This window comes from Lissotriton helveticus, chromosome 3_1 (genome assembly GCF_964261635.1).
Source record: "Lissotriton helveticus chromosome 3_1, aLisHel1.1, whole genome shotgun sequence".
NCBI lineage: Eukaryota > Metazoa > Chordata > Amphibia > Caudata > Salamandridae > Lissotriton > Lissotriton helveticus.
Window position 1 is genome coordinate 1,949,485,208 of NC_136061.1, and position 24,775 is coordinate 1,949,509,982.

General features: G+C 45.4%; 1 protein-coding gene across 4 annotated transcripts in view; it reads left to right on the plus strand.

Moving 5' to 3' along the window:
- Positions 1–4,870: 4,870 nt before the first annotated feature.
- Positions 4,871–24,775, plus strand: part of ZWILCH (zwilch kinetochore protein) — a 450,160-nt gene continuing 430,255 nt past the window's right edge. Inside the window, exon 1 of one of the 4 annotated variants that reach the window (XM_078683040.1) lies at positions 4,871–5,010. In XM_078683040.1, the coding sequence (XP_078539166.1) occupies positions 4,958–5,010 (53 nt within the window). In that variant the 5' untranslated portion in view covers positions 4,871–4,957. Of the gene's footprint in view, positions 5,011–5,605; positions 5,857–24,775 lie in introns of those variants that run through there. The other 3 variants (XM_078683038.1, XM_078683039.1, XM_078683041.1) reach the window with 3 other exon arrangements.

The window sequence follows — 24,775 nt, forward strand, 5'->3', positions numbered from 1 at the left end:
TCCCTCTGCGGACCAGGTAGGCGTGTACCTTGTGCCTCTTTGTCATGGAATTCAGTCCCCGCACATTCCAGGACACACATTTCAACGAACCCATATTAGCCATCTCCCCAGCCGGTGCAAATTAAATCAATAAACTTACGCTTCCGGACACCAGACACCTTCCAACCGCCACCCATCCCCAACTCCCCGCCCAACCACCCGACCCCAAATGTACCTCGAGTCACCCCAACTACTCCAGGACCCCCCTCCCCCAGAACAGGACCCAACTGCAAAGTAGAGGCTCCCATCCAAACTAGTGAGCAAACGTGCTCACGTAAACTTGTAGCCCGTGGTAATCACCACGGAGGCCTTATGGGCCCTGTGGCGCGTGAGCTGGCTACTAAACCTTTCAAGCCTCGTTCCCATGTCCCACCGCCCCACAATACCCAATGCGACTCATGAAAGAAAAGTCTCACATTAGTCTGTTCCAATGTTCATGGGGGGGCGCCGCCGTCAGGCTCTCCTCTCTCAGAAAACGCGGACAGCTGTCAGGGTGCAACGATTTCCCCCGAAGTCTGGGGGGTGACCTTCGGGCCCCTAGCACCCTCCAGCCCCGAGAAGTCAGTGTCCGATCCCGTGGCCAGGGCCTCTGAGGCAGATTCTCTCGCTGAGTGGACCGGTGCCGATCCCGACACCTCCTGAACCGCCTGCAACGCCGCTCTCCGCTCCTCTGCCGTTTGCGATGTTGACGGCTTCTTGGATCCCCGATGGCGCCCTCGGAGTCTTCTCGATCGCCTGACCGCATAGTTCTGGCCCTCCTCCTCGGCTCTAATACGAGCCCCGTCTGTGCCCGCCTTGTAGGAGTCCCACCAGGTCCAGGCATCTGCCGTAGTTTCAAAGAACAGCGCCTTGTCATCCACTATCACTCGCAGCTTGGCTGGGAACAGCAGGGAATATTGCAGTCCCTCGGTGCGCAGTTCCTTTTTGATGGAGAGGAAGGAGGCCCGCTGCTTCTGGGTTTCAAACGTGTAGTCCGGAAATAGCGTGACTTTACAATTGTCCACCTGGAATGGGCCCGCATCCCTGGCCCGCTGAAGGAGCCAGTCTCTGTCTTTATAGTGGAGCAATTTGATGACCACCGGGCGCGGCGGGAGACCCTGGCGCGGGGGACGGGAAGGCACGCGGTGCGCCCGCTCCAGCGTGAAGAAGGGAGATAGGCCCTCCGGGGCAACCACAGTTTGTAACCAGTCGGTCAGGTAGCCCACCATGTCCGTACCTTCTTTTTTTTCCGGCAGGCCCACCAGACGGACGTTGTTCCGCCGACTGCGGTTTTCAGCGTCCTCCGCTCTCTTCTCTAGGGCCTGTATCCGCCCCATTGCCTCTGTGAGTCGCCCCTCCATAGATTTATGGGCCGGTACGACATCCTGCAAGGCAACTTCTGTGGCCTTGACCCTGTCCTGCAGCTTTGCATGATCTGCGCGTAAGAGCCCCAGCCCCGTCGCTACTTGACCAATGTCGTGCTGTAGGGCCTCCTTCGTGGCAGCAATGGCGTCCAGTATCCGGTCCTGCATCAGTTGGAGCTCCGTGGGGGGTTGTGAGGAGTCTTCCGGCGTTTCCGCGGCTGGGCTCCCGTCCCCCTTGGGTCCTTTGGTTCTTCCCATCCTGCACCTCCTTGCAATTCCGGTCTCTCAGGGGTGAACCGGAGGCAACGACGTCCCTCGCAATAGTCCGCCGCCAACCCCAAGGTGGTCTCGCTGCTAACCGACGTCAGGTGAGAGCCGGATCTTTGGGGGCCACCCTGCGGAGGTCCAAAATGGCGCACCCCAGGTGCCCCGGCAACCCGGCGACAGGGGTCCGCACCGGGGTCCACCAGCTGACCTAGTCTCTCTGTCCACACTCTTTAAGCTCACCTCAGCTTACAGCGGTGCTGACGATCTGTCGCTACCCTCCAGGAAGGAAGTAAGTCCTGGGGCCAGAGTCGGGGTGGAAAATGTAGGATGCGCAATTCCACAGCGGGTGTCCTCCTCCCCCCCGGTCTTGGCACTCGGGTCCAGGGCGATGGTGCTGCGGTCGAGTCAATGCCCCTCTAGGCCCCTCGCAGAGACAGCGGCACCGTTCATGTGAGGCCCGGGTCAGGCAGCCGCCCAATCAAAGCACAGGCCCCGCTGTCGGGCCACAGAGAATCTCCCCCGGGAGGTTGGACGTCCCCAGGGCAATGTCCGCACCCGGTACCCCCGCAGGGCTCCCCCAAGTCAAGGCCAGTCGTGACTCAAAGGCGTACTGTGCCGTCGAAGGGCCCGGCAGCACCCACAGGGACCGCAGGCCTCAAAGCCGGGGCCCGGAGTAAGCCCCTTGCAGCAGTGGGCGGAGCCCCGCCAGAGCTCCGCACCCGATCAGAGCTCGCACTGACCTCAGGGTCTGCCGGCGCTCGGGTGGCCGCAACCACTCTCCAGCAGCCCAGTGCTGCGCGGCTCCCCTCTCCGTGGCCGCAGGATCTCAGGGGCAGGGTCGTCACCACGTCTCGGCGGCCGCTAAGGACGCCGCCATCTTGCCCACAGCCGCCTCGGGCACTCCGCGCCCCTCAGCGCCCTTTGTGTTGGGTTCTGCGGCGCGCTTCCCCCACCGGAACAGACCGGGGAATTGGCTCCGGGATCGACCCGATTTCCACGGGGATCCCGGGTCTGAGACAGGATTAACGGCGGATCACGGGCTGAGGGTCGGGAGCCTCGCTAGGCTGCGACCGTTGCCATCGGCTGCTAGCCACGCCCCCATGGACAATAATCTCCTTGACGTGTTCCAGTCTGGCTTTATTCAAAATTGCAGCACTGAAACAGCCCTTCTGCGAGTGATCGATGGTGTGCTGCATATACTCGATTCGGGGGAATCGTGCCTTCTGATTCTTCTTGACCTCTCTGCAGCCTTTGACACTGTTAATCACAACACCCTCCTTAACACTCTTCAACAGAGAATGGGCATGGAAGGCACAGTACTCAAATGGTTTGCCTCATTCCTCTCAGACAGATCCCAAATGATCAAGATTGCGAACAGTCTCTCATCTCCACTGGTCGTTGGTCAAGGCGTCCCTCAAGGTTCTATCCTTGCTCCCACTCTGTTTAATCTCTATCTGGAACCGTTAGGGAACCTCCTAAGCAAATCTGGAATCCTCTACCATCTCTATGCAGATGATACCCAAATCTACCTCAAGGTGTCTTCCTCTCATGATCTCTCACTACTCAACTCTACTCTCAACTCTATTCACAACTGGATGTTAGTTCAACAACTCATTCTCAATTCTTCCAAAATGCAATTCCTCCTCTTATCTAGCTCTATCTCCCCGTCTCCTGTTCAATCCTGGATGGATCAGTTGAATTTACTCAACAGTAAACCAGTCATAGTTGACTGCGCTAAATCCTTAGGTGTCATTCTTGATAAAAAACTCAATCTAATCTCACACATCAACTCCATTGCCAAGAGCGCACGTTATCAGCTGCACCTTCTATGGGGATTCGTCGGTTCTTCCCGGAGAATGACCTAAAAACCTTGGTTCAATCACTAGTTCTCTCTAGCCTGGATTATTGTAATTCTCTTCTGACGGGCCTTCCCAAATCTCACCTCTCCCCCCTCAAATCCGTCCTCCATTAAGCAGCCCGCTTCATTTCAGGGTCCAAACGAAGTGACCACATCCCTCCTATCCTGTCTTCTCTCCGATGGCTTCCCATCGAGGCTAGAGCTACTTACAAAACGGCGTGCATCACCCACAAAGCTTTGCACTCTTCCTCCCTTCGCTATCTGGCGAATAAACTGAAATTGTCTGGAGGCTCAAGACCTTCTCGGAATGCGGAAAAGCTCCTGCTTGAGCCCCTCTCCTTCAAAAAGGAAAAACTTGATGGCGCAATCGTAGGTAATGCGGTGAGATTCTGGAACTCGCTTCCTCCTTTGCTCCGTGCCATCACCTCTTTTATTTATTTATGCGATTTTATATAGCGCGAACTTTACCCGAAGGTGTCAGAGAGCTTTACATAGGACCCAGTTTCAACCATAAGGACTGATGGTTACATTCGGAAAAACAGATTTGCAAATTTTTGACTTACATAAGAACCAGTTGAAAACATACGGACTTAGGATTACATGCGTTACAAAAAAAGGTACAAACAGAAAAAATTGCAAATGTACAAGAGATAGAGTCACACAAGGAGGAGATACAAATGGATAAACTCTAGGCATATACTAGAGATATCTCTATCTACTTAGGGAGGGGATACACATGGATATACTCTAAGAGTCACAGAGGAATGGTAGAGAGCACAGTGGACTCCTGCATAAACTAGTGATTAAACTCTTCAAAGCGGACCTCAAATCTCTTCTATTCCAAAGACACTTTCAGAACTAATTCCCTCCTTCTCAGACCCCTCCAGGAAGTTATTTAGTCATTGTAAATTTGGCATATATATTTATATTTTTGTTTGTACATTCTGTGCTTGCTGTGTTTGATATGGTGTTCCTTTTGCCTGCGTTGTTTTGATTCTATGACCTGCTATTTTTCGCCAGGAAGTTTTTTAGTCATTGTAAATTTGTCATATATATTTATATTTTTGTTTGTACATTCTGTGCTAGCTGTGTTTGATTTTGTGTTCCTTTTGAATGCGTTGTTTTGATTCTATGGCCTGCTATTTTTGTTTGTTCCATTTTTGTAACATTTCTCTCATGTAATGTAACTGGTTCTATTGTACAGTGCTCTGACACCTTTGGGTTAAGTCCGCGCTTAATAAAAAAGCATTAAATAAAATAAATAAATAAATAAAATAAATAAATACTTTTTATCAGTCAACCTTAGAACTTGCACCGTGCCAAGATGGCATCCCGGTTGTCCCACGGTTCGAGGGCGTGGCCTAAAGAGTCCCTTCTCACGCCTGGAGAGTTCTAGTGTCTGGAGTCTGCCTGTCAGTGCCTGCTCCCTGTTCCGAATCTCTTTGGCGGGATGTGGGAAGCGCGGCACCGGGCAGCGGGGGAATTGCACCGTTTTCTTCGCAGGTAAACCACTTTTAATGTTTTAAATATCGACGATGACAGCCTGCCACAGCTCGCTCATTTTTCGTCACTATTCAGTTCCCTGTCGTTCTTTAGGCGGTTTTGGGTGTAGGGCGGAGTTGTTTTGGTTTACGCATTAGTAAAGAAGTTTTTTGTTAAATACTTTTTTATTAGTGGCATTTTGTGACGATCTGATCAGGCTGTAAACTGGACTATTACGCGACTTTTCTAGAATTCCATGGACCTTTGGCTGAAGGACATGTGTGTAGCTGTACCGTACTGTAAGGAAGTAGCTACCTCTACGCCGCAGTTTTCCCGGCGACTGTTATGCTTTAAATGTGTTCACACGTTATTTTTTTTATGTCTCTTTAAACAAAATAGGCAATGATGTTCACTTAAGACCAATAGAATGAGATTTTTTTTAAAGTGTGCCACGAAATTGAGGAAATTAATGTTTGAAATTAATTCGCTGGAGCTAGTGCATTTTATGTGTACTTGGACAGACTCTACTTCAAGATGGCCACCTAATGTCCCGGCAGTGCAGGGCGTGTTCAGTCTTCCGGGGTTAGGTTGGAACCAACTTTAATACTCCTTGGCGGGATGTCGGCCGGGGTGCGGTTGAAGCTGGTGACTGTCAGCACTGGGGCGAGGATTATGCATGTTTTACTACACTTATATTTATCAGCAGTAGTTACAAGTATACATTCTTTAACACATTACTTTTACAAGTGAATGTGTAACAAACGAGTAAAAAAGTAACTTGCAGACTACCAGTCACATAGTCCAGTCCGATATAACGACGCGCAATGCCCATTTCTTTCCTTACTGGTCATGTAGATAATACATTAGGTTTGTTTACTTGTTATCAGATTTATGTATTTGCAAGGCTTTGTTAATCTTTCATTCCTACACTTGTGTGACAACTGTGCATCCCGCGGAAGCATGGTAGGTGTAATAAGTTACAAATGACCAGGTTAGAGGAAATCTTTTATTCCTTTTCAATTTAGTGAGTACTGAGGCAGGCTCATCAGCGCAGCCTCACACACCAGCTAGCATTTCCAAATGTCTTTACAGAAATCCACAGCTGGAATGTCAGATGGACACCAAGAACGCACCCCACATTCCAGAAAGAAATATTATATAAGGATACAACAGAGGGCTCGGCACTGAGAGAGGCTGAGCCATCCTGGGCTTTTCTGGCTTCTTGTAGACACAAGGATGACGGTGTGATGCCAGGCGACGGCTCCCTCAGTACGGTTGCTGCTTTGGTGTCGGATGTGAGATTAGCGATCCTTAACCCGGTCAAGGCACGTCGTCTGTGGAACCTCATGCTATCATCACAGGTGGATTCTTGAGATCCCTCTAATTGTTCCTTGGCCTCAAACTAAACACTGGTCTGCGGTAATAGGGTGCTGGTGACTGAAACTTAGGTATCCAATTTATAGTAAGGGGCTCCTGCCATTGTTAACACGTAGACATTTATGACCACAAATACTTCAATTTCTGTGCGGGAGGTGGATAGGATTTTTTTAAAAGAGTTTTATATAGCTCTGGCTACACCCGGAGGTATCAGAGCGTTTTACAGGAGGTAAAACAGTGTTGCAAAGTTACATCAGTTGCTGGAGCGTAGCATAACATAGAAAAGAAGACCGTGTTACATAATTACGTGAGCTTCTAAAGCATAGCATAACATAGCAAAAAAGTCGTATGGGCATAGAAGGTAGAGGGGTAATAGTAAAGGAGTTGGCATGCAGAGGGGGTCAAGCAGACCGGCAAGGGGGAAAGTACTTCAGGGGACACAAAAAGAGTCAGAGTGCACAAGTCAACAAACCGGTTGGGGAAGGTGTCGCGGGATGTCAAGCAACTGTAGTCGAAAACCCGGAAGGTAGGTGACGGCCTGGGGGGTGAACCCCAGCCCATCTCCTCAACAGCTACCTGGGCAGCTCAACCGGGCATCAGCCGTGTTGAAATGGATCCGCATTTGGCAGATTATCGTTCTTCATGAGAGGCGCGTGAAGAAGGAGATGTAGAGGGGAGGTGAGTAACAGTGCCAGTGTCCAGAGGGTAGGTGACGGCCGAGGGGGTGATCCACAGCGAATCTCCTGAACAGCTACCTAGGTAGCTCCACTGGGTTACGGCCATGTTGCTGGGGCTTCGCTGTTTGAAAATTCCAGTAGTAATGATAGAGCGCGCAGGTCTCCAGACTATAATTTTACCATACACGTATCGGGCCCATATAATTTCCAATTTACCATATTCATAAATCAGGCGACCTTGCACTCTACTACCAGTAATCCTTGTTCCTTCCTATTTTATTTCCAGTGTACCCGATTTACCAATCCACCCTTACGGGTACCTATGACCACAATGGATCAGGGAGCTAGCTGTAAAGAAAGGCAGAATACCGAACGTACTTTGTCTATAATTGCACCGGGATAATAACCAGAGACAGGGGAAGTTTTTTAAAACCTTTATCTAAACTTCATCATTCGAAAAGCATAAGATTTACAGTAAATAAGCAATCCATAATCAAGATTACAAAGAGCACGTATCCATAAAGGAAATATGAGACCAACCATTTATGAGTCTAAAAGGAAGGTAAGGACTGGGAACATGCTAGTAAGAATTTTCAGGTTTTAGACTAGGCGTGGAGCAGCTAAAGGACGGGGAAGATAAGGAACATACTACAATATGTATCCTTCAATAGTAGACATAGTACGAGAATTTTATAATTGGCTAAAGGAGGGTAAAGAAAAGGAACACCTATATATCATGTATTGAAACAGGAATACACTTAAAGGATGGGTAAGAAATGGAACATGCTAGTATAACAATGATAATGTATGACTTGATCATTTAATAGTGCGAAAAGCATGGAAAATGAAATACGCAAGAGTATGACTTTATTAAAGAGAAGAAAGGAAAATATAGAAGATGCAGAATAGATTTCTCAGCTCTATATATACCTAGTATGGTGTGAAGACCAACCCTGGCCACGGGTCAGTTAAGGACGGGAAGAACCCCAAGGAAAACCAGTCACCAGTAGGCCAGCAGGTGCAGAATGGACACCCCAGGACAGGACAGGGAAACCAAGTTAGGATCAGGACAGGACCACCAAGGTAAGACCAGCACCCACAGTTCGGAAGCAGCGCCTGCGCTCCACCCTCTCTGCAGCTATCAGTCAGAACCCCGATTGGGTTATCTAATTCCTCAGCAAAGTGCTCCGCCAGCACTTCAGGTTCAAAACCCCGCTTGGGTCTCTGGAAATTACGGACAGAGTGCTCCGCAGCAGTCTGTATCAATCACCTATTGAGTGTGTTGGGTCAGTGACCGGTCAGCTATTCAGACAGGTCGGACAATTTCTCTAGCTAAACCTAGGCTAGTTATACTGTTTTTGGGTCAGTGTACCACCCCCCAAATGTTGCAAGTGTAAGAATCCCCAATTTTGATTGGTCCACAAGTAGGCCAGGTCAACACACCAACCACATTTCACTTCTATGAGACTTAATTAGCATACTCTGGGACCGCCTATTGAATTTGGGGTTCCCATGACATAAATCTTAACGTTACAATAGTGCATCTATGAATTATGATACATATAGAACAGTTCAGCTTTTTCTGCTAGGCGAAGGTGCATCTTCCCAGGCACATCTTGGCTGGAACCTTGGCTTGGCAGGGTTTCAATGCCACCGGCAGAAGACTGTCATGCGCAGAAAGGCTGTTCAATATGGAGTAATTTCATCCCGCATGCTCACGGATTTTCAATACATGTAAAGTAAGCGAAAACAATTTAGAACATAGAAAATAAATGATTACACTGTATACTAGGAATCCCTATATGACTCCCCTTACTTTATATTAACTATAGCATTATTATTAATGCGATACGAGCAGAAAGCGGCAAGACAAGCTTCGGCATGTGAGAACACAAAGCGGCCATCTTAAGTCAAATGCGCAAGTGCGAAAAGTTCCCACCAGAACTGCGAGTACGTCACGTCACGTGATTGTGACCGACGCATGCGCAGAAGAAAATCCCGCCAAGCAGCGGCCTTTTTAGAGGCAAGCTTTGTTAAGGTTAATAAACACATAGGCAAGCATCCCTCGGATACCCAAAAATGTCAGAATAAAGGGAAATTAGTAAGACAAACAAGTTGATTTAGTTCATTAAGGTTATTCGAGGTTCATGAGTACAAGCAAGCCGCTTTACGTGCAAATTCTTGCTCCATCAATCTCCTCTTTGATGATATTTTATATCATCACAAACAAAATAAAACCAGATGCTAACTTTTCTCATATTTTGCCCAATTCGATTTCTTCAAACATTCTGTTCAATTTCTCTTTTGTTTCTTTATTAGGGTGAGAATTTTTCACCCTTTTATAAAGCTGATTATTTATTTCTTCTAATTCAAGTTCATCCACATTCCGTTTCACCCCTCTCTGGTTCACAGTATACTTTTTCTGGTGCTTTCGACATTTGCAACAAACGAATATAGTGAATACTACTAAACCTATTCCTGCAATTGGCATTAGTACCTTAATCAGAAGACTTCTACCTAAATCAGCAAACCAATGACCTACGGCGGAAAGACCATCAGTAAGTCTCTTCCAGGCACTGTCAACCTCCAGTAGTTTGAGTTCTTTTGCCAAATTAGTAATGTTCCTTACATACCTGTGGATTTCCACACTTTTATCTGGTATGTAAGTGCAACAATGTTGCGCTTTCAACATTCTGCAGACTCCGCCCTCTTTTGCCAATAGAGTATCAAGGGCATGTCGGTTCTGTAAAACCATTGATCTGACCGCAACCATTTCGGTATTGACCATCAGGAAACCTCCAGCAGTGTCAGTAGATAACCGATCTACTACTGTTGACAATTTGCAAATTTTATGTGAGTTCAGAACCACTCCCACTGCAGGTATTATTGCGCTGAAAATATCTCCTACAATCTCACCAGCAGTTTCTCTTTTATTGCGTACTAATTGGTTAGTTTCTTCATTGTTTCCAGTGATTTTTCCCACATGGTATATCTTTGGGAAGACAATACCAAAGTAGCAACTCCCGTACCAATGGTCGGGCAATTTGAAGTAAGCCTTGTTCCCACAAATAAAATAAATTCCAGGAAACGCAGGCTCTGTCCCATCTTTGAAACCCCAACCTCCAATTACCTTGTAATTATGTTCACATTCACTGGAACCAATGAAAACATTGTTATAATAACTAGTCATTTCTGTTTTAAGACAAGAGTTTCCCTTTCTTTTCAAAATCCAAAAGCATAGCAGCATTAGTTCTGCCATTTGAGGTGCTCCCTAGACTCTCTGCCCATTTAGGAACCTTGTGGTTCTTGTCTTTGGCCTTCCTTTGGAAACTCTCTCTTCTCTTCTCTACCATGTCCAGAAATTCTTTTTCCTTTTCATGTAAAGAACAGGGCAAGTTATTTTTATGTGCATCATCTATATTAATTTTTCCTACAGTTAGAAAATAATCACTCATGTATTTAGCTACATCTCTAGTCGTATGTCCAGGGTTCAGGTTTCTTCGGACAGGAAGTTCAGAAAATGTCACGTCAGAGTTTGAATAGTAATACTGCAAAGGTCCTCTTTTGTAGAATAAGCTAGTTAGTATACTACAGGAAATTCCATAGGTTAAGGGCAGGTGATGATAAGTCACACCTTCAGCTACAGAAGTAGGTAGCTTCATACAGACATAACAGTCATCTATTTCCATAGTTTCTACATAATGTAATAACAGGTTTGCGAAGACATTCAAATGTGTCTTATTTTTAATTTTGTTAAAGTGTAATCCTTCCTCATCTGATGCTTCTAAGTTTAATTGTCTCCGTTTCAGGCTAAGTGGTTTGTCCAATGAGTCTATTCTTCGTGGTGTCTTCCTAGTATGTGATTCTACAGTGTCGTCAGGTAAATTATTATTTGGGTACAGACTTGGGTTCTTGCTCATCATAGAAGGAAGTGTGATTGTTAGTCCTATCCAGAGGATCAGTACTATAGCTGCACTACACAAACATACTTGGCAGCATGTTTTACAACAACCTCGTCTCGGTCTCCCGCTCTCAGAAGAATCAGACATTTTTATCTCAAAAGAGGTTACAACCCCTCTTTGTAAATTTACACAGCTTGCTTACTCGAGCAACTTTTCAGGTTGCGTTTGCTTCTTCACAGATCTGTTCAGCAATCACTTCTTCGTCACTTTCATCACTTATTTCCAAATTCTCAAACTCCTCCAATACGTAATAGGTCCACTCAGGACTCGCGTACTTTTTATTCAGTGTCTTTAAGCGAGCACTTCTTCTCTTTACCTTGGTGTGGACTGGGTCAGTTTGACTCGACACCTCATTTATTTGTTCAGGCTCCTCGTTTATCGTCTTCAAACGTAGTCTCAGTCTTTTCACAAATCGAGGTACTGAATCACCTTTTCGGAGTCTTTTGAATGGCACGGTCTCTTGGCTTTTGTCCAATATTCTTTTATGTTCCTTTAGTTGTGGCACATCGGAGTCTTGTACGTCTTCAACAGTGTTCCCTACCTGACTAGGTCCAGGTCTTTCTTCTGTTTCTTCTGCCTGGTCCCTAAACTGGCCTTGTTCAGGTATCTGTTGAGTCTGACTTTGATCTGTTTCGACCTCTTCTTCCTGAACACAATTGTCTAATCCTGTCTGTTCCTGTTCACGCTCTTCGAACTCTTGATTTTCTTCCGCATGAACTTCCGCCCTAATTTCTATCTGTCCCTCTTCTGGTGCAGGTGTTCTGGGTGGAATGTCAATTACCTGCTCATCCCCTATCTGGTCCTCCTCAGAGTCAGATCTTACATGGATTTCGATGATCTGAGTAGCTTCTTCTTCACCTGTCTCGTCCTCACTATCCCACTGTCTGTCTAGCTGGGCTTTGCTTCTGGTTCGGATTGGGTCAATTGTCAGGTCGATGAGTGGAACCCAATCGTCTTGACTGGAGCTCGGTTGTCCCCCTTCAGCTATGTCAGGACCAATGGCTTGGGATCCTTCAGCTTGGCATCCTTCAGCTTCAGTTGGGTCTGGTTCAGTCACTCTCTTCGTGTGGCTGGCATGGATCCAGCGAGGTACTCCTGCACACTTTACAGCTGTGGTGGTTACTAGGATCACCTGTCGTGGCTTTCCCCACCTCGGCTCAAGGCAGCTCTTCCGGGTGTGCTTCTTTACTGCGACCCAATCGCCAGGATTCAGGTTATGTGTTGGAGTCGTTGGCCTGGCGACGTCTTCTCCCCCAACCTGGCGAGAGATAGAACGTACTTGGTCAGCCAGCTCTTTACAATACTCCAGCACCAAATCATCAGATATGCTTATTATTTTGTATCCTGGCACCCATGCTTGCCGCATTGCTCTTCCCATCAGGATTTCATGTGGACTCAAGCCCGTGTTACGGTCTGGAATACTTCTGAGTCCCATTAGTACAAGAGGCAGAGCATCTGGCCATTCCAGTTGAGTGTATTCACACATCTTTCCCAATCTTGACTTGATTGTGCCATTTATCTGTTCTACCACTCCAGAAGCCTCTGGACGATATGCACAGTGCAGATGTTGCGTGATTTTGAATGCTTCACAGATTTGTTTTATTATTTCGTTCTGAAAATGACTTCCTCTATCTGATTCAATTAAGACCGGGAAACCGTAACGTGGTATAAGCTCTCTAAGTAATAGTTTTGCTACTGTGATACTGTCATTTCTACGTGTAGGGAAAGCTTCTACCCATTTTGAAAACAGGCAGACAATGACAAGCAAGTATCTCATTCCTCGACAAAGAGGCAACCGAATGAAGTCCAGTTGCAGTCTAATGAAGGGGCCTTCTGCCTTTCCAATTTTCCCTGGTAACACTATGGTTTTTTCCCAGGGTTAAATTGCTGGCAAGTCAAACATCTCTGGCAGAGTGCCTCTGCTACTCTTCTGAAATTCGAATTGAACCATGTTCGGCGGAACATGCGAATCATCGCATCTCTGCCCACATGTGTACTTCCATGTATCAACCTAGCCATAGGAGCAAGCATACAGTCTGGCAACACTGGCAACCCATCAAGGTAAACAATGACACCATCTTCATCTCTCCGGCGGCACCCAAAGTTTCTCCATCTCTGTTTCTCCTGTGGCTCTGCTGCATCCTGTAAGTCTCTCACCTCTTCCCATGTATTCACTCCCTCTAACATCAAAAGTTGGCAGCTGCTTCCATTTCCCCCAACCTTTATATTGATTGAGATTTTGTATTTTGCACAATGTTTGGCTAACTGGTCAGCATAACAATTACCGGCTGTCACATCGTCATTGCCAGATTTGTGAGCAGCACACTTGACCACAGCCAATTCTTTTGGTAACTGGATTGCTTCCAGTAAATCTTGCACATATTTTCTATTTAGGATAGGGGTACCTGAAGAAGTCAGGAACTCCCTCTGTAGCCACAATTGGCCAAAGTCATACACAACCCCATAACCGTACTGGCTGTCAGTATACACGGTTATTCTCAAATTTCTCCCAAATTTACAAGCTTTTGCCAATGCAATTAATACGGCTATTTGTGCAGACTTAACTCCATACAAATAAGATGCTTCCACTGGACGATCCAGAGTGCACACCGAGTAGGCGGCACTTAAGCCACAGTCCTCGTGTCTCATGCATGAGCCGTCTACAAACAACTCATAATCTCCATGGCTCAAAGGGTGCTCTTTAATGTCTGGGCGTGGTTTTGTACTGAATTCAGTTAAGTCAATGCAATCATGTGCAAATTCTTCCCTCACTTCTTCTGCGAATGAGCTAGGTAGTAAGGTTGCAGGATTCAAAATGTTACATCTTTCGATGGTTACATTTCCTGCACCTACAAGGATTCTCTCGTACTTAGTCAGCCGACTAGGTGTAAGATACTGGGTTTTCGTTCTTGTCAGTAAAATCTCAACAGAATGCGGAACATACACAGTTACTGGATGTCCCATCACAATGGACTCACTCTGTTCAAGACTCATGCAGGTTGCAGCTACAGCTTTCAAACACCCAGGTAATCCAGCTGCTACTGGGTCCATTGTGGAAGAAAACTATGCCACTGGACGTCGAGTCATACCATGAATTTGGGTCAGGACTGAAAGTGCACAATTGTCCCGTGTGTCACAGAACAGTGCAAAATCCTTTGAATAATCAGGCATTCCTAAGGCAGGAGCAGTACAGAGACAATCTCGTAATTTGATAAAAGCTGACATGCTTTCGTCATCACACTCCACTGTGTCACTTGCTCCTTTCTTGGTCATTTTTATCAATGGTTTTGCTAGGACTGCAAATCCCACAATCCATTGCCTGCAGTAACCTACAACTCCAAGGAACATTCTGATTTCCTTCTGAGTGTTTGGCAATTCCATGTTTCGAATTATCCTGATTCTTTCTGAGGTGACTTTCCTGATACCTCTCTCTATTTGGTGCCCCAGATACTTCACAGATGTAGTACAGAATTGCAGTTTTTCTGGGGACACTTTATGCCCTCCCTCACCTAAATGGTTCAGTAAGGCAATGGTGTCAGTCACGCAGTCTTTTCGACTCCTAGACGCCACCAAGAGGTCGTCTATGTACTGCACCAGAACTGATTTTCCGGGCAAAATTAGGGTCTCAAGGCACTTTTTCAGAATCTGATTAAAGATTGAGGGGCTTTCAGTATACCCCTGAGGGACGCGATTCCAGACGAACACGTGACTGTCGAATTCAAATCAGAATAAAAATTTGCTGTCTGGATGCAATGGTATTGAAAAGAATGCATGACATAAGTCAATGACGGTAAACCATCCAGCATTCCATGGAATTTGGTATAAAATCACTGCAGGGTTTGGCACGACAGGACAACAGGGAACCACAATTTTGTTAACCCTTCGCAGGTCCTGTACTACCCTGTACTTACCGCTAGGTTTCTTGATTCCGATTATGGGTGAATTGCATGGACTGCTCATCACTTCTTATATGATTTTGGCTTCTAACAATCTTTTAATTTCAATGGCAACTCCTGCCTTTACTTCTGCACTCATCTTGTACTGTTTAATGTTTGGGTACACTGCATTCTCCTTATTTTAATCGGGTCTACCTTTGCCATTAATCCTACATCTTTTCCAGTAAAATCCCATACTTCTGGTTTTACTGTTTCTTGGAGTTCTTCAGGTAAATCTGCTATGGTCCGCTTTTTAATTTCTGAATCGGGTCTTGCTAACATTAGTTTGTAAATTCCATCTTCATCTGGGGTCTGTATTTCAACGCCATTTGGTGTGCAAAAGATGGTGCAATTCATTTTGCACAACAAATCTCTCCCTAACAGGTTTACAGGACTGGAGTCGCAAACTACAAATCTGTGCATTTCTTTAAAATTTCCAATCTTAATTTCCATGGGTTTTGTGACTGGGGTACTAATTAGCTGATTAGAGACACCAACTACCTGGATTGCTTCTCCCGAGAGGGGTAGGTTTGGAACGTCTGCTGTTCTTACAGTAGAACGAGTGGCACCAGTGTCCAACAGAAAGGTGACCTCATTTCCTTCAATGTATGGCCCTGTGTGGTCCACCGGCAAGGAGGCGCCAAGTATGCACTCCTCGTCCTCCCCCCTCAGGCACCGTCAGTAGGTATCATCACAGAGAAATGTGTCGTTTAACAGGAATTGTGAAACAGCTGCATTTCTATCCTCCCTTCCTTCCCACACTTCAGTGTCTTCCCTCTGCTGTGCTTTGCCTTTATAATTCTGTCTAGGTGCACGAAGCAACTGATTCTGCTTTACCTGTTGCTGGGTCTTTCGTGGTTTCTCATTCTGCGTCTGTGGATTTAAATCATTGATTTGGATATTACCATTCTGTGCATAAGGACACTCGTCTCTCCAATGACCTATCTGGCCACATCCGTGACAGGGGAATTTCCTTTTGGCTTCTTCTCTGCTCATCTTTACTCTGGGTTTTCCTCCACCCCCAGAACCTTGATTTTGGGTATTACTATTCATGTTACTTAACTGTTTTTCTTGTTGTTCTGCTAATTTTACTTGTGCCCACATGACTTTTTCCTTTAAGGCCTTTCGTTTGTCAGCCATCTCATCTTCACAGTATTTTGCATACCTTAAAACCTCATCAATTTTCTTAGACTGCCAACAGATTTTATTGTCTTTGATCCATTGGCAAATTTCAGGTCTTAAACCGGTTACGAACCTGTAAATGAAATGGGTCATGTCCTTCATCTCAATGTTATCTAGGCCGCTGTACGTTTTGAACACCTGTAACAATCGTTCATAATAAGAATGCACAGTTTCATCTCTATCCTGGGTAGTTCTATCTATTCTGGTCCAATCAGTTTCTTTTGCAGGCACCTTTCCTTTCAAGTGCAACATTACCTGATGGTATTTTTTCATTACTTCATCAGAAGGAGCTCCTGTAATAGGGTCCCTTGGGAATTCCTCACTAGGCCAACCAATGGCAATTTTGCATTCTGTCCACGGATGTATGACATTACAACGCATGCTTTTACCACGCATGCCTTTACAACGCGGTATTTACAACGAATACCTTTACAACGCATAGTGCTTTGGGGCGCTGGATAGTGAATAGTTTAATTTACTATTCCAACTCCAGTCCCCGTGGATAGTAGGGAAGGTGTTGGATAGTAAATTAAATCTATTCCCTGTCCTAGAGCGCCCCCCAGCGCAATGCGTTGTAATAGTTTGCGTTGTAAAAGTTGCGTCGTAAAGGCACTGCGTGGTAAAAGTTGCGTTGTAAAGGATGTTTCCCCTGTCCACAAATCTACGGGAACTACGATATCGAAAAACCCATCCAGATCTTTCCACAGGCATTTTTGCACCTTCACAAACCTTTCCACCTGCCTGTACCAATCCACAGGTTTCTCTCGTAATTTTGGGAAAACATTAGTAAAGGACACAATATCCTGTCGGGACCATGGAACATGTACATACGTTCCACCTGGCACCTCTCGCATAGGATATAATTTTTCTACTTTGTCTGCTTCTTTTAAGACATACTCTGAAGCCATCTGTTTTGATCTAACTTCCTCCTTTTTCTTTGCCCATTTGGCTTTCTATTTTTCTAAGTCTCCCCACTTTTGTAATAGGTTTAGCAATTCTTTGATCTGCACCTTTCTCCCTGACACATTCATGTTTTCCAAATCTTTGTCAGAAAATTCTGCTCGATATGGTTTCTGCAAACCTTTTGATTTGCTAATATCTATTCCCATACTAGCCGCGGTGTCCACTAATTTCTCATGGAACACCCTGGTATTACGGGTGATACTCTTGCAGATAAACAGCAACTCCTCCTCCGAAAAGGGATTCAGTCTGTCTAACCCCACATTTCCAGCCATCAGTTCTTCTAATTCTATTCTTAATTTGTAAATATCTAGTGGTTTTGACTGAGGAGTTTGTTTCTCTAATTCTCTACTCCATTTCTCAATTTCTTCAGGAGTCACTACAGTGGCACTTCTAGTACCTGAAGCTGACTCAATCCGCACTTCCCCTGAATAGAAAGGAGTGTTCTTTCTCTGTGAACCCCTTTCCAGCTCTTTTACTGGCAAATCCATTAAGGAAATTACAGATTCACATTTGCTTGCCTGATCATCTACAATTAAAGGCTCTTTTTTTGGCTGTACTACAGCCGGGGAAATAATCGGTGTCTTGGGACGCCCCTGCTTATCCCCATACAAAGGAACCACTGGGCCAATAGTTACTGGAATTGTCAAGGCTTAAGGACTTCTGTTTAACTGGGAGATTTTCTGAATTAATTCTGTTCTCTGTTTAGCTATAGCTTCTCGCTCTCTTTCCTGCAGTATTCTTTCAGGCTTATTTCAGGTACTATTTGCGGAGTCAGGGTTGGGGCAGTTGGATGCGTCATACTTGGTCCCTCACCATAATTAGGTTTCATGAATGGATTTCCTGTGCCTAAAGGTCTCGGCATCTCCTGATAAGGAGGTATTTGACAACCGTCTCTTACATTTACAGGTCTAGATCCCTCCTGGTAAGGGGGTCTCTGGCAAACATCCCCTACACTTGAGGATCTGGGTCCTTCATTATAAGGAGGTGGATTCTTCATGAACAACTCCTCCAAATAATCGTCTTCTGAATCCCCACTGGTCACCCACTGTTGGGTTTTTTCTGTCTTTTTCCCTCCCACAGGGTCTCCTAGTGCCATCATAGGGTACAATCCTTCTACTATCATATTCTGCCTCCACTCTTTCATTCTTTTCTTTCGGGTTTCTTGTTTCACTTTTGGATACCATTTGGTTAACCCTTTATCCATTCGGGGCCTGTCTCGCTCAAAAGCCTCTATCTCCCATTCTTCTAAGGCCTCGTACTGCGTTAATCTGGGTCTGGGATGTAAATCGTTCATTCGGGCCTTACAAATTGAAAAGAATCCTGCCATTAAATGTGCCCTCTAACGGAAATGCCAAAACTCCGTCATTCTTAGTATATTCCACCCAATTTTCCAACCACACACAAGAGTGGTACCCTTTATCAAACATCATGAATGATGCGGGAGTATTAGGTGGTGGAATGACAACTCCTTTTCTAGTTTTGATAGGCTTGTCCTTTTTGAAATAATTATTCACTTTGTTTACTAAAGTCATTTTCCTCTTGTTTCCGTACATAATGTTGTATCTACGACCTTTCCACTTCTCTTTTCCAAACCCTAAATCTTTTGGATCAGGTCGGGTCTCTGGGTTAGACGTATGCCACATATACTTTTCCGCAAGCGACCTTGTTTACAAGTCACTTCCAATCTAATTGCGTCTTTTATTTTCGTGCAACCAATCACATGCGCGATTTCAAATAGTCTCGACCAATGGGTGCGCGGCCTTTTCGTGAGACAGGTTCTCACGCTTCGGCACTCACCCCTCCTTTACAATTCCGCCTCCGCTATACGCCCGCTGTCGCGACCAATACCAGCGCGGCACAAAATGACGTCAGCGCAGCTCCGCCACTGACTCCCTCCTTCACAAGGTAAGAAACGCTATGATTTCTACCCTTTAAAGTGCAAGTGCTCAGTTTAATTTACAACGAAAACACATTCGCCACTGTACTCGAGTGTCTAACAAGGAAAGATTTGTTTCACTGCAAGTAAACTACTTCCATTTACTTTTCAAATACTACGAGTAGATCCCTTCTGCCTACCCTTCACACAAGCATTAGTGAACCTGCTACTCCTTCGACTCATCCACTGCGGGATATATACTAAGCCAAAAGTTTCACTAGTGAACTCCTTTGCTATCATTCAAGCTTAGACGAACCTGCTACTCCCTCCGTGTGACCCTTACTAGGTTATATCACAATAGATGTTTTGCCAGCGAACTCTTTTCTACCATTTATTCAATCATACATTCAGAAAACCCTAATTAGTGCTTCCAGTTCTGCCTAACCTGCACCATTTTTCCTCTAGCAAGTGACCTCTCTACGGCGTGGATTCTCCTCACCACCCGCTATTCAATTCCCCGGGGATTCCAGACAAACATATAACAGTCACTAACAAGTAATATTAGTACATTTATCAATATAACAGCAAGAAAAACAATTTAAAACATTTCATAATTTTCAAAACAAAACATTTGTAAATTCGTTTAGCAGCAAAATTGTCAAAATTAGCAGCAAATAACCTACCTACCTATCTTGACTAGTTCTACCTACCTTCAACTAGTCCCTAACCATTACCTCTGCTACCAGAAAATTACTGATAGAGCGAGCAGGTCTCCCGACTATAATTTTACCATACACGTATCGGGCTCATATAATTTCCAATTTACCATATTCATAAATCAGGCGACCTTGCACTCTACTACCAGTAATCCTTGTTCTTTCCTATTTCATTTCCAGTGTACCCGACTTACCAATCCACCGTGGATCAGGGAGCTAGCTGTAAAGAAAGGCAGAATACCAAACGTACTTTGTCTATAATTGCACTGAGATAATAACCAGAGACACAGGAAGTTTTTTAAAACCTTTATCTAAACTTCATCATTCCGAAAGCATAAGATTTACAGTAAATAAGCAATCAATAATCAAGATTACAAAGAGCACGTATCCATAAAGGAAATATATGAGACCAACCATTTATGAGTCTAAAAGGAAGGTAAGGACTGGGAACATGCTAGTAAGAATTTTCAGGTTTTAGACTAGGCGTGGAGCAGCTAAAGGACGGGGAAGATAAGGAACATACTAGAATATGTATCCTTCAATAGTAGACATAGTACGAGAATGTTATAATTGGCTAAAGGAGGGTAAAGAAAAGGAACACCTATATATCATGAACTGAAACAGGAATACACTTAAAGGATGGGTAAGAAATGGAACATGCTAGTATAACAATGATAATGTATGACTTGATCATTTAATAGTGCGAAAAGCATGGAAAATCAAATAAGCAAGAGTATGACTTTATTAAAGCGAAGAAAGGAAAATATAGAAGATGCAGAATAGATTTCTCAGCTCTATATATACCTAGTATGGTGTGAAGACCAACCCTGGCCACGGGTCAGTTAAGGACGGGAAGAACCCCAAGGAAAACCAGTCGCCAGTAGGCCAGCAGGTGCAGAATGGACACCCCAGGACAGGGAAACCAAGTTAGGATCAGGACAGGACCACCAAGGTAAGACCAGCACCCACAGTTCGGAAGCAGCGCCTGCGCTCCACCCTCTCTGCAGCTATCAGTCAGAACCCCGATTGGGTTATCGAATTCCTCAGCAAAGTGCTCCCCAGCACTTCAGGTTCAAAACCCCGCTTGGGTCTCTGGAAATTACGGATAGAGTGCTCCGCAGCAGTCTGTATCAATCACCTATTGAGTGCGTTGGGTCAGTGACAGGTCAGCTATTCAGACAGGTCGGACAATTTCTCTAGCTAAACCTAGGATAGTTATACTGTTTTTGGGTCAGTGTACCACCCCCCAAATGTTGCAAGTGTAAGAATCCCCAATTTTGATTGGTCCACAAGTAGGCCAGGCCAACACACCAACCACATTTCACTTCTACGAGACTTAATTAGCATACTCTGGGACCGCCTATTGAATTTGGGGTTCCCATGACATAAATCTTAACGTTACAATAGTGCATCTATGAATTATGATACATTTAGAACAGTTCAGCTTTTTCTGCTAGGCGAAGGTGCATCTTCCCAGGCACATCTTGGCTGGGACCTTGGCTTGGCAGGGTTTCAATGCCACCGGCAGAAGACTGTCATGCGCAGAAAGGCTGTTCAATATGGAGTAATTTCATCTCGCATGCTCACGGATTTTCAATACATGTAAAGTAAGCGAAAACAATTTAGAACATAGAAAATAAATGATTACACTGTTTACTAGGAATCCCTATATGACTCCCCTTACTTTATATTAACTATAGCATTATTATTAATGCGATACGAACAGAAAGCAGAAAGCGGCAAGACAAGCTTCGGCATGTGAGAACACAAAGCGGCCATCTTAAGTCTAGAGCGCCAGCGCGAAAAGTTCCCACCAGAACTGCGAGTACGTCACGTCATGTGATAGTGACCGACGCATGCGCAGAAGAAAATCCCGGCAAGCAGCGGCCATTTTAGAGGCAAGCTTTGTTAAGGTTAATAAACACATAGGCAAGCATCCCTCGGATACCCAAAAATGTCAGAATAAAGGGAAATTAGTAAAACAAACAAGTTGATTTAGTTCATTAAGGTTATTCGAGGTTCATGAGTACAAGCAAGCCGCTTTACGTGCGAATTCTTGCTCCATCAGTAACAGCAGTAACACAAATGCAGGAAACGGTGAACAAAAAAGGAATTCAGGGATGGGGCATTAAGCCTGAAGTAGGTATTAAATCAAGAAGTCCAGCGTCTCAGCAGGTTCAGGTTTCAGATCCCCATCCAACTATGGGGGAGGAGGGGCTGAGGCACCGCCCGATAGTGCAGTCGATCGCTCGCTCTCCCTGCGCACATAAGTCTAGCTGGTGGAACTTTATCAGGCTAACCGAGGGGAGGGGTGGGGAGCTACCCGCTGCCCGACAAAGCAGTGGCCCTCCACGGGGGCAAACGCTCGCGCCCCCTCCTACCTTACCATGGAATTGCTTAGAGGGTCCAGAAGCAGGTCAACGCAGGGTGCGCAGGGCCCCAGGCAGGACCAACCAGTTGCACCCCTCACACCATTGCCGGCAGAATCTTCATATTGTGGATTGGCCATCTGTAAGTCAAGGTCTGCCTGGGGAGGTACTGAGGTATAGTTTAGGCCAATTTTTGAGGCCCTCGGACCTGTTAACGACCTGATTATTAGTTTTTATCTTAGGCTTCCCATATGTGTGGGGGAAATCCCCCACACCTTCTCAGAATACTAGCCAGGTACAGTTGGAAGGTCCTCACCGCAAGAAGGAAGCATGAAAGGGGCAACTGGAAGGCTTCACCACGTATCTTCTCTGGCGGCTGTATTCCCTGGAAAGAGTGGTAATACAGGCACCCCAGATAATGAACCCAACCCCAGCTTCCCACATTAGGCAAAGGAGGTAATCCCCACTCTTCCGACAGTGAGTAAACATGGATGCAATAGACCCTTGTGGAGGTTCTCCAGCCCGTCCTGTTCAAAGCTGAAATTATTTGCCATCCTAGGTTATCAGATTGAGTTCGTGTGGATGGCCTGTCAGGAACAGTTGCTTGATGATGTGTGAGTTCTCATGAATTTCCTGGAGTTAGTGGAAGAGGCCCAAGACTCGGGAAATTGCCTTTGTAGAGATGGTGCTGGGATGGGTTCAAAGAGCAGTCTGCGTGCTGGCCAACTCTAATTGTACCCTATAAGCAGCACACGATGATCACTCTTGAAAAAGATTGACTCTAAATTAGGGGACCTCTCGACTTCAGAGGCAGTACCTGTTGCTCTGGCCAATTTATTTGGAGACCCGGTGACCCTTTTTTAAAAGAGAAAATGACATTCATACCACTTTTTCAGCCCTAGACTAGACCCAGATTTCTATCAAGAAGCTATATTTCTGTGAAGGTTTCGACCAGGGTTAAAAGAAGCAAGGGCTGATCATCCAGCCGGGTTCTTCAGCAAGGCTTCTTTCAGGGACAAGGAAGGAGGAACAATGACTTGTGTGATGGTGACCAGTCAGGGGCATTAACGTTCCTCCTTGAGAGGCTTCGGCAGAAGCAGCAGAAAGAACCTCAGAGGCAGAGCTAAAACCCCAGGAGGATTTTCTGGTAGGGATTATACATTCTATCTTGTAAAATTAGGGGAAAGATTTAGGAGGGTTCAATGACAAATTGAGAGAGATTTTATCATATACATTGGCTCTGAAAACAACTAAAGGGAACAACCTTTTTCTTTTGAAGAAAAAGGCCATGGGTTTCAGCCCCAAAATAAATCTGAATGACTTGAGAAAGTGCTTATTTTATTGCCATTTGTAGAGGGTCCACCTTCTCAGGGACATCCTCTCACCAAAACAATTGGGTGATGAGGTTTTACTTGAACGATGGCTACATTTTGTAAATTTGTTTTTTAGTTTGTTTGACACACACTTGGGTTACATGAGCATATCCTGGTATCGCCAGTATACATAGGTGATATGTGGGTAAGGTTTCTCTAGTGTGTGTAAACATTAAAACAAATAAGCTACCATTAGGTCAAGTAGCTTCAATTTTGTCTTCAAGGCTGCAAACTTTATGGGTTTCGACTAACATGATGTGATATGTTTAGGGTGTTTGAGTCCCGATTTCTACCAATCCGGGTGGGATGTGGAATCTCTTACTAGGGCCCATTTGCGATTTGCTGTCTCAATTTGAGTCTCATTACGGGTCATGGGTAGGCTAGAGTACTCTGAAGCTCTGGGACACCTCTCCACGCCTGAGGTAGGGTTTTTGCGTATTCTGCTGGATTAATCGCGTAACAATGCCTTTTCCTCTGCCTAGGCTCCTCTTTCACTTCTACCTGCCACCTAATCTAGGTTCCCGCCTTCCAAGTTAAAGCTGTCTGCTTCCTATCTAGTGCAAGGCCCAACAATGTATTGCCTGCCCTTCTGGGTGTCGGTCGAGTGAAACCTCCCAAAAGGCAGACCTTAGGTGTCATGGCTATCTTTCTCTTCAGGGTTCTGCCCAGGTATCTGACTATGTTCTTTCAGTAAGACAGTATTACTTGGCAAATTCACATCACATGTAAGATGGTCTCTGGAAATGAGCTACTTCTCAGGCAAGTTCTCGGGTTCCCCCACCAAAAATTCTGTCTAGTATACAGGGACACTTTATGAGTGTATATTAAGATCCTGCCCCATTCGATTTGCTAAATATCGTGTCTCTGGCCCATCCCCCCTTCCCATGGCCTTAGTCAGATCTTTCTGTGCCATCTCATTAAGTGCACAATACACCAAGTTATCACTTGACTGCCATCTCCTGTTGACATGAACAACTGTAGCACCGTGTGATGCGGTGTTCCTTGCAAGCCCTTGTTCCACAGTTTGGAAACAATCAGACCAGCGTTCCATGATTCAGGAATTGCCCCAGTTCCTAGGTCATGATATTCTATTGACTGCTGTAGCACTCGCCTGCGAATTAGTCTCCGTCAGCTAGTAGACCTACCGTAGTCTTTTGCATCAGATGGTGAGCTGTAAAAAATTACACCTGATCCATTTGTGGTAGGCGATCACAGGTAACGCCGGACCGTACAGAGGGGAATGTTTAGTCAGTTTTCAGCACTTATCCACCAGCATCTGAGGGCTTCGAAAAGTAATGTATGTAGTTTCTGGATACTAGTTGGTTTTCGTAATAAGAGGCACTAAAGTTCCCTGGT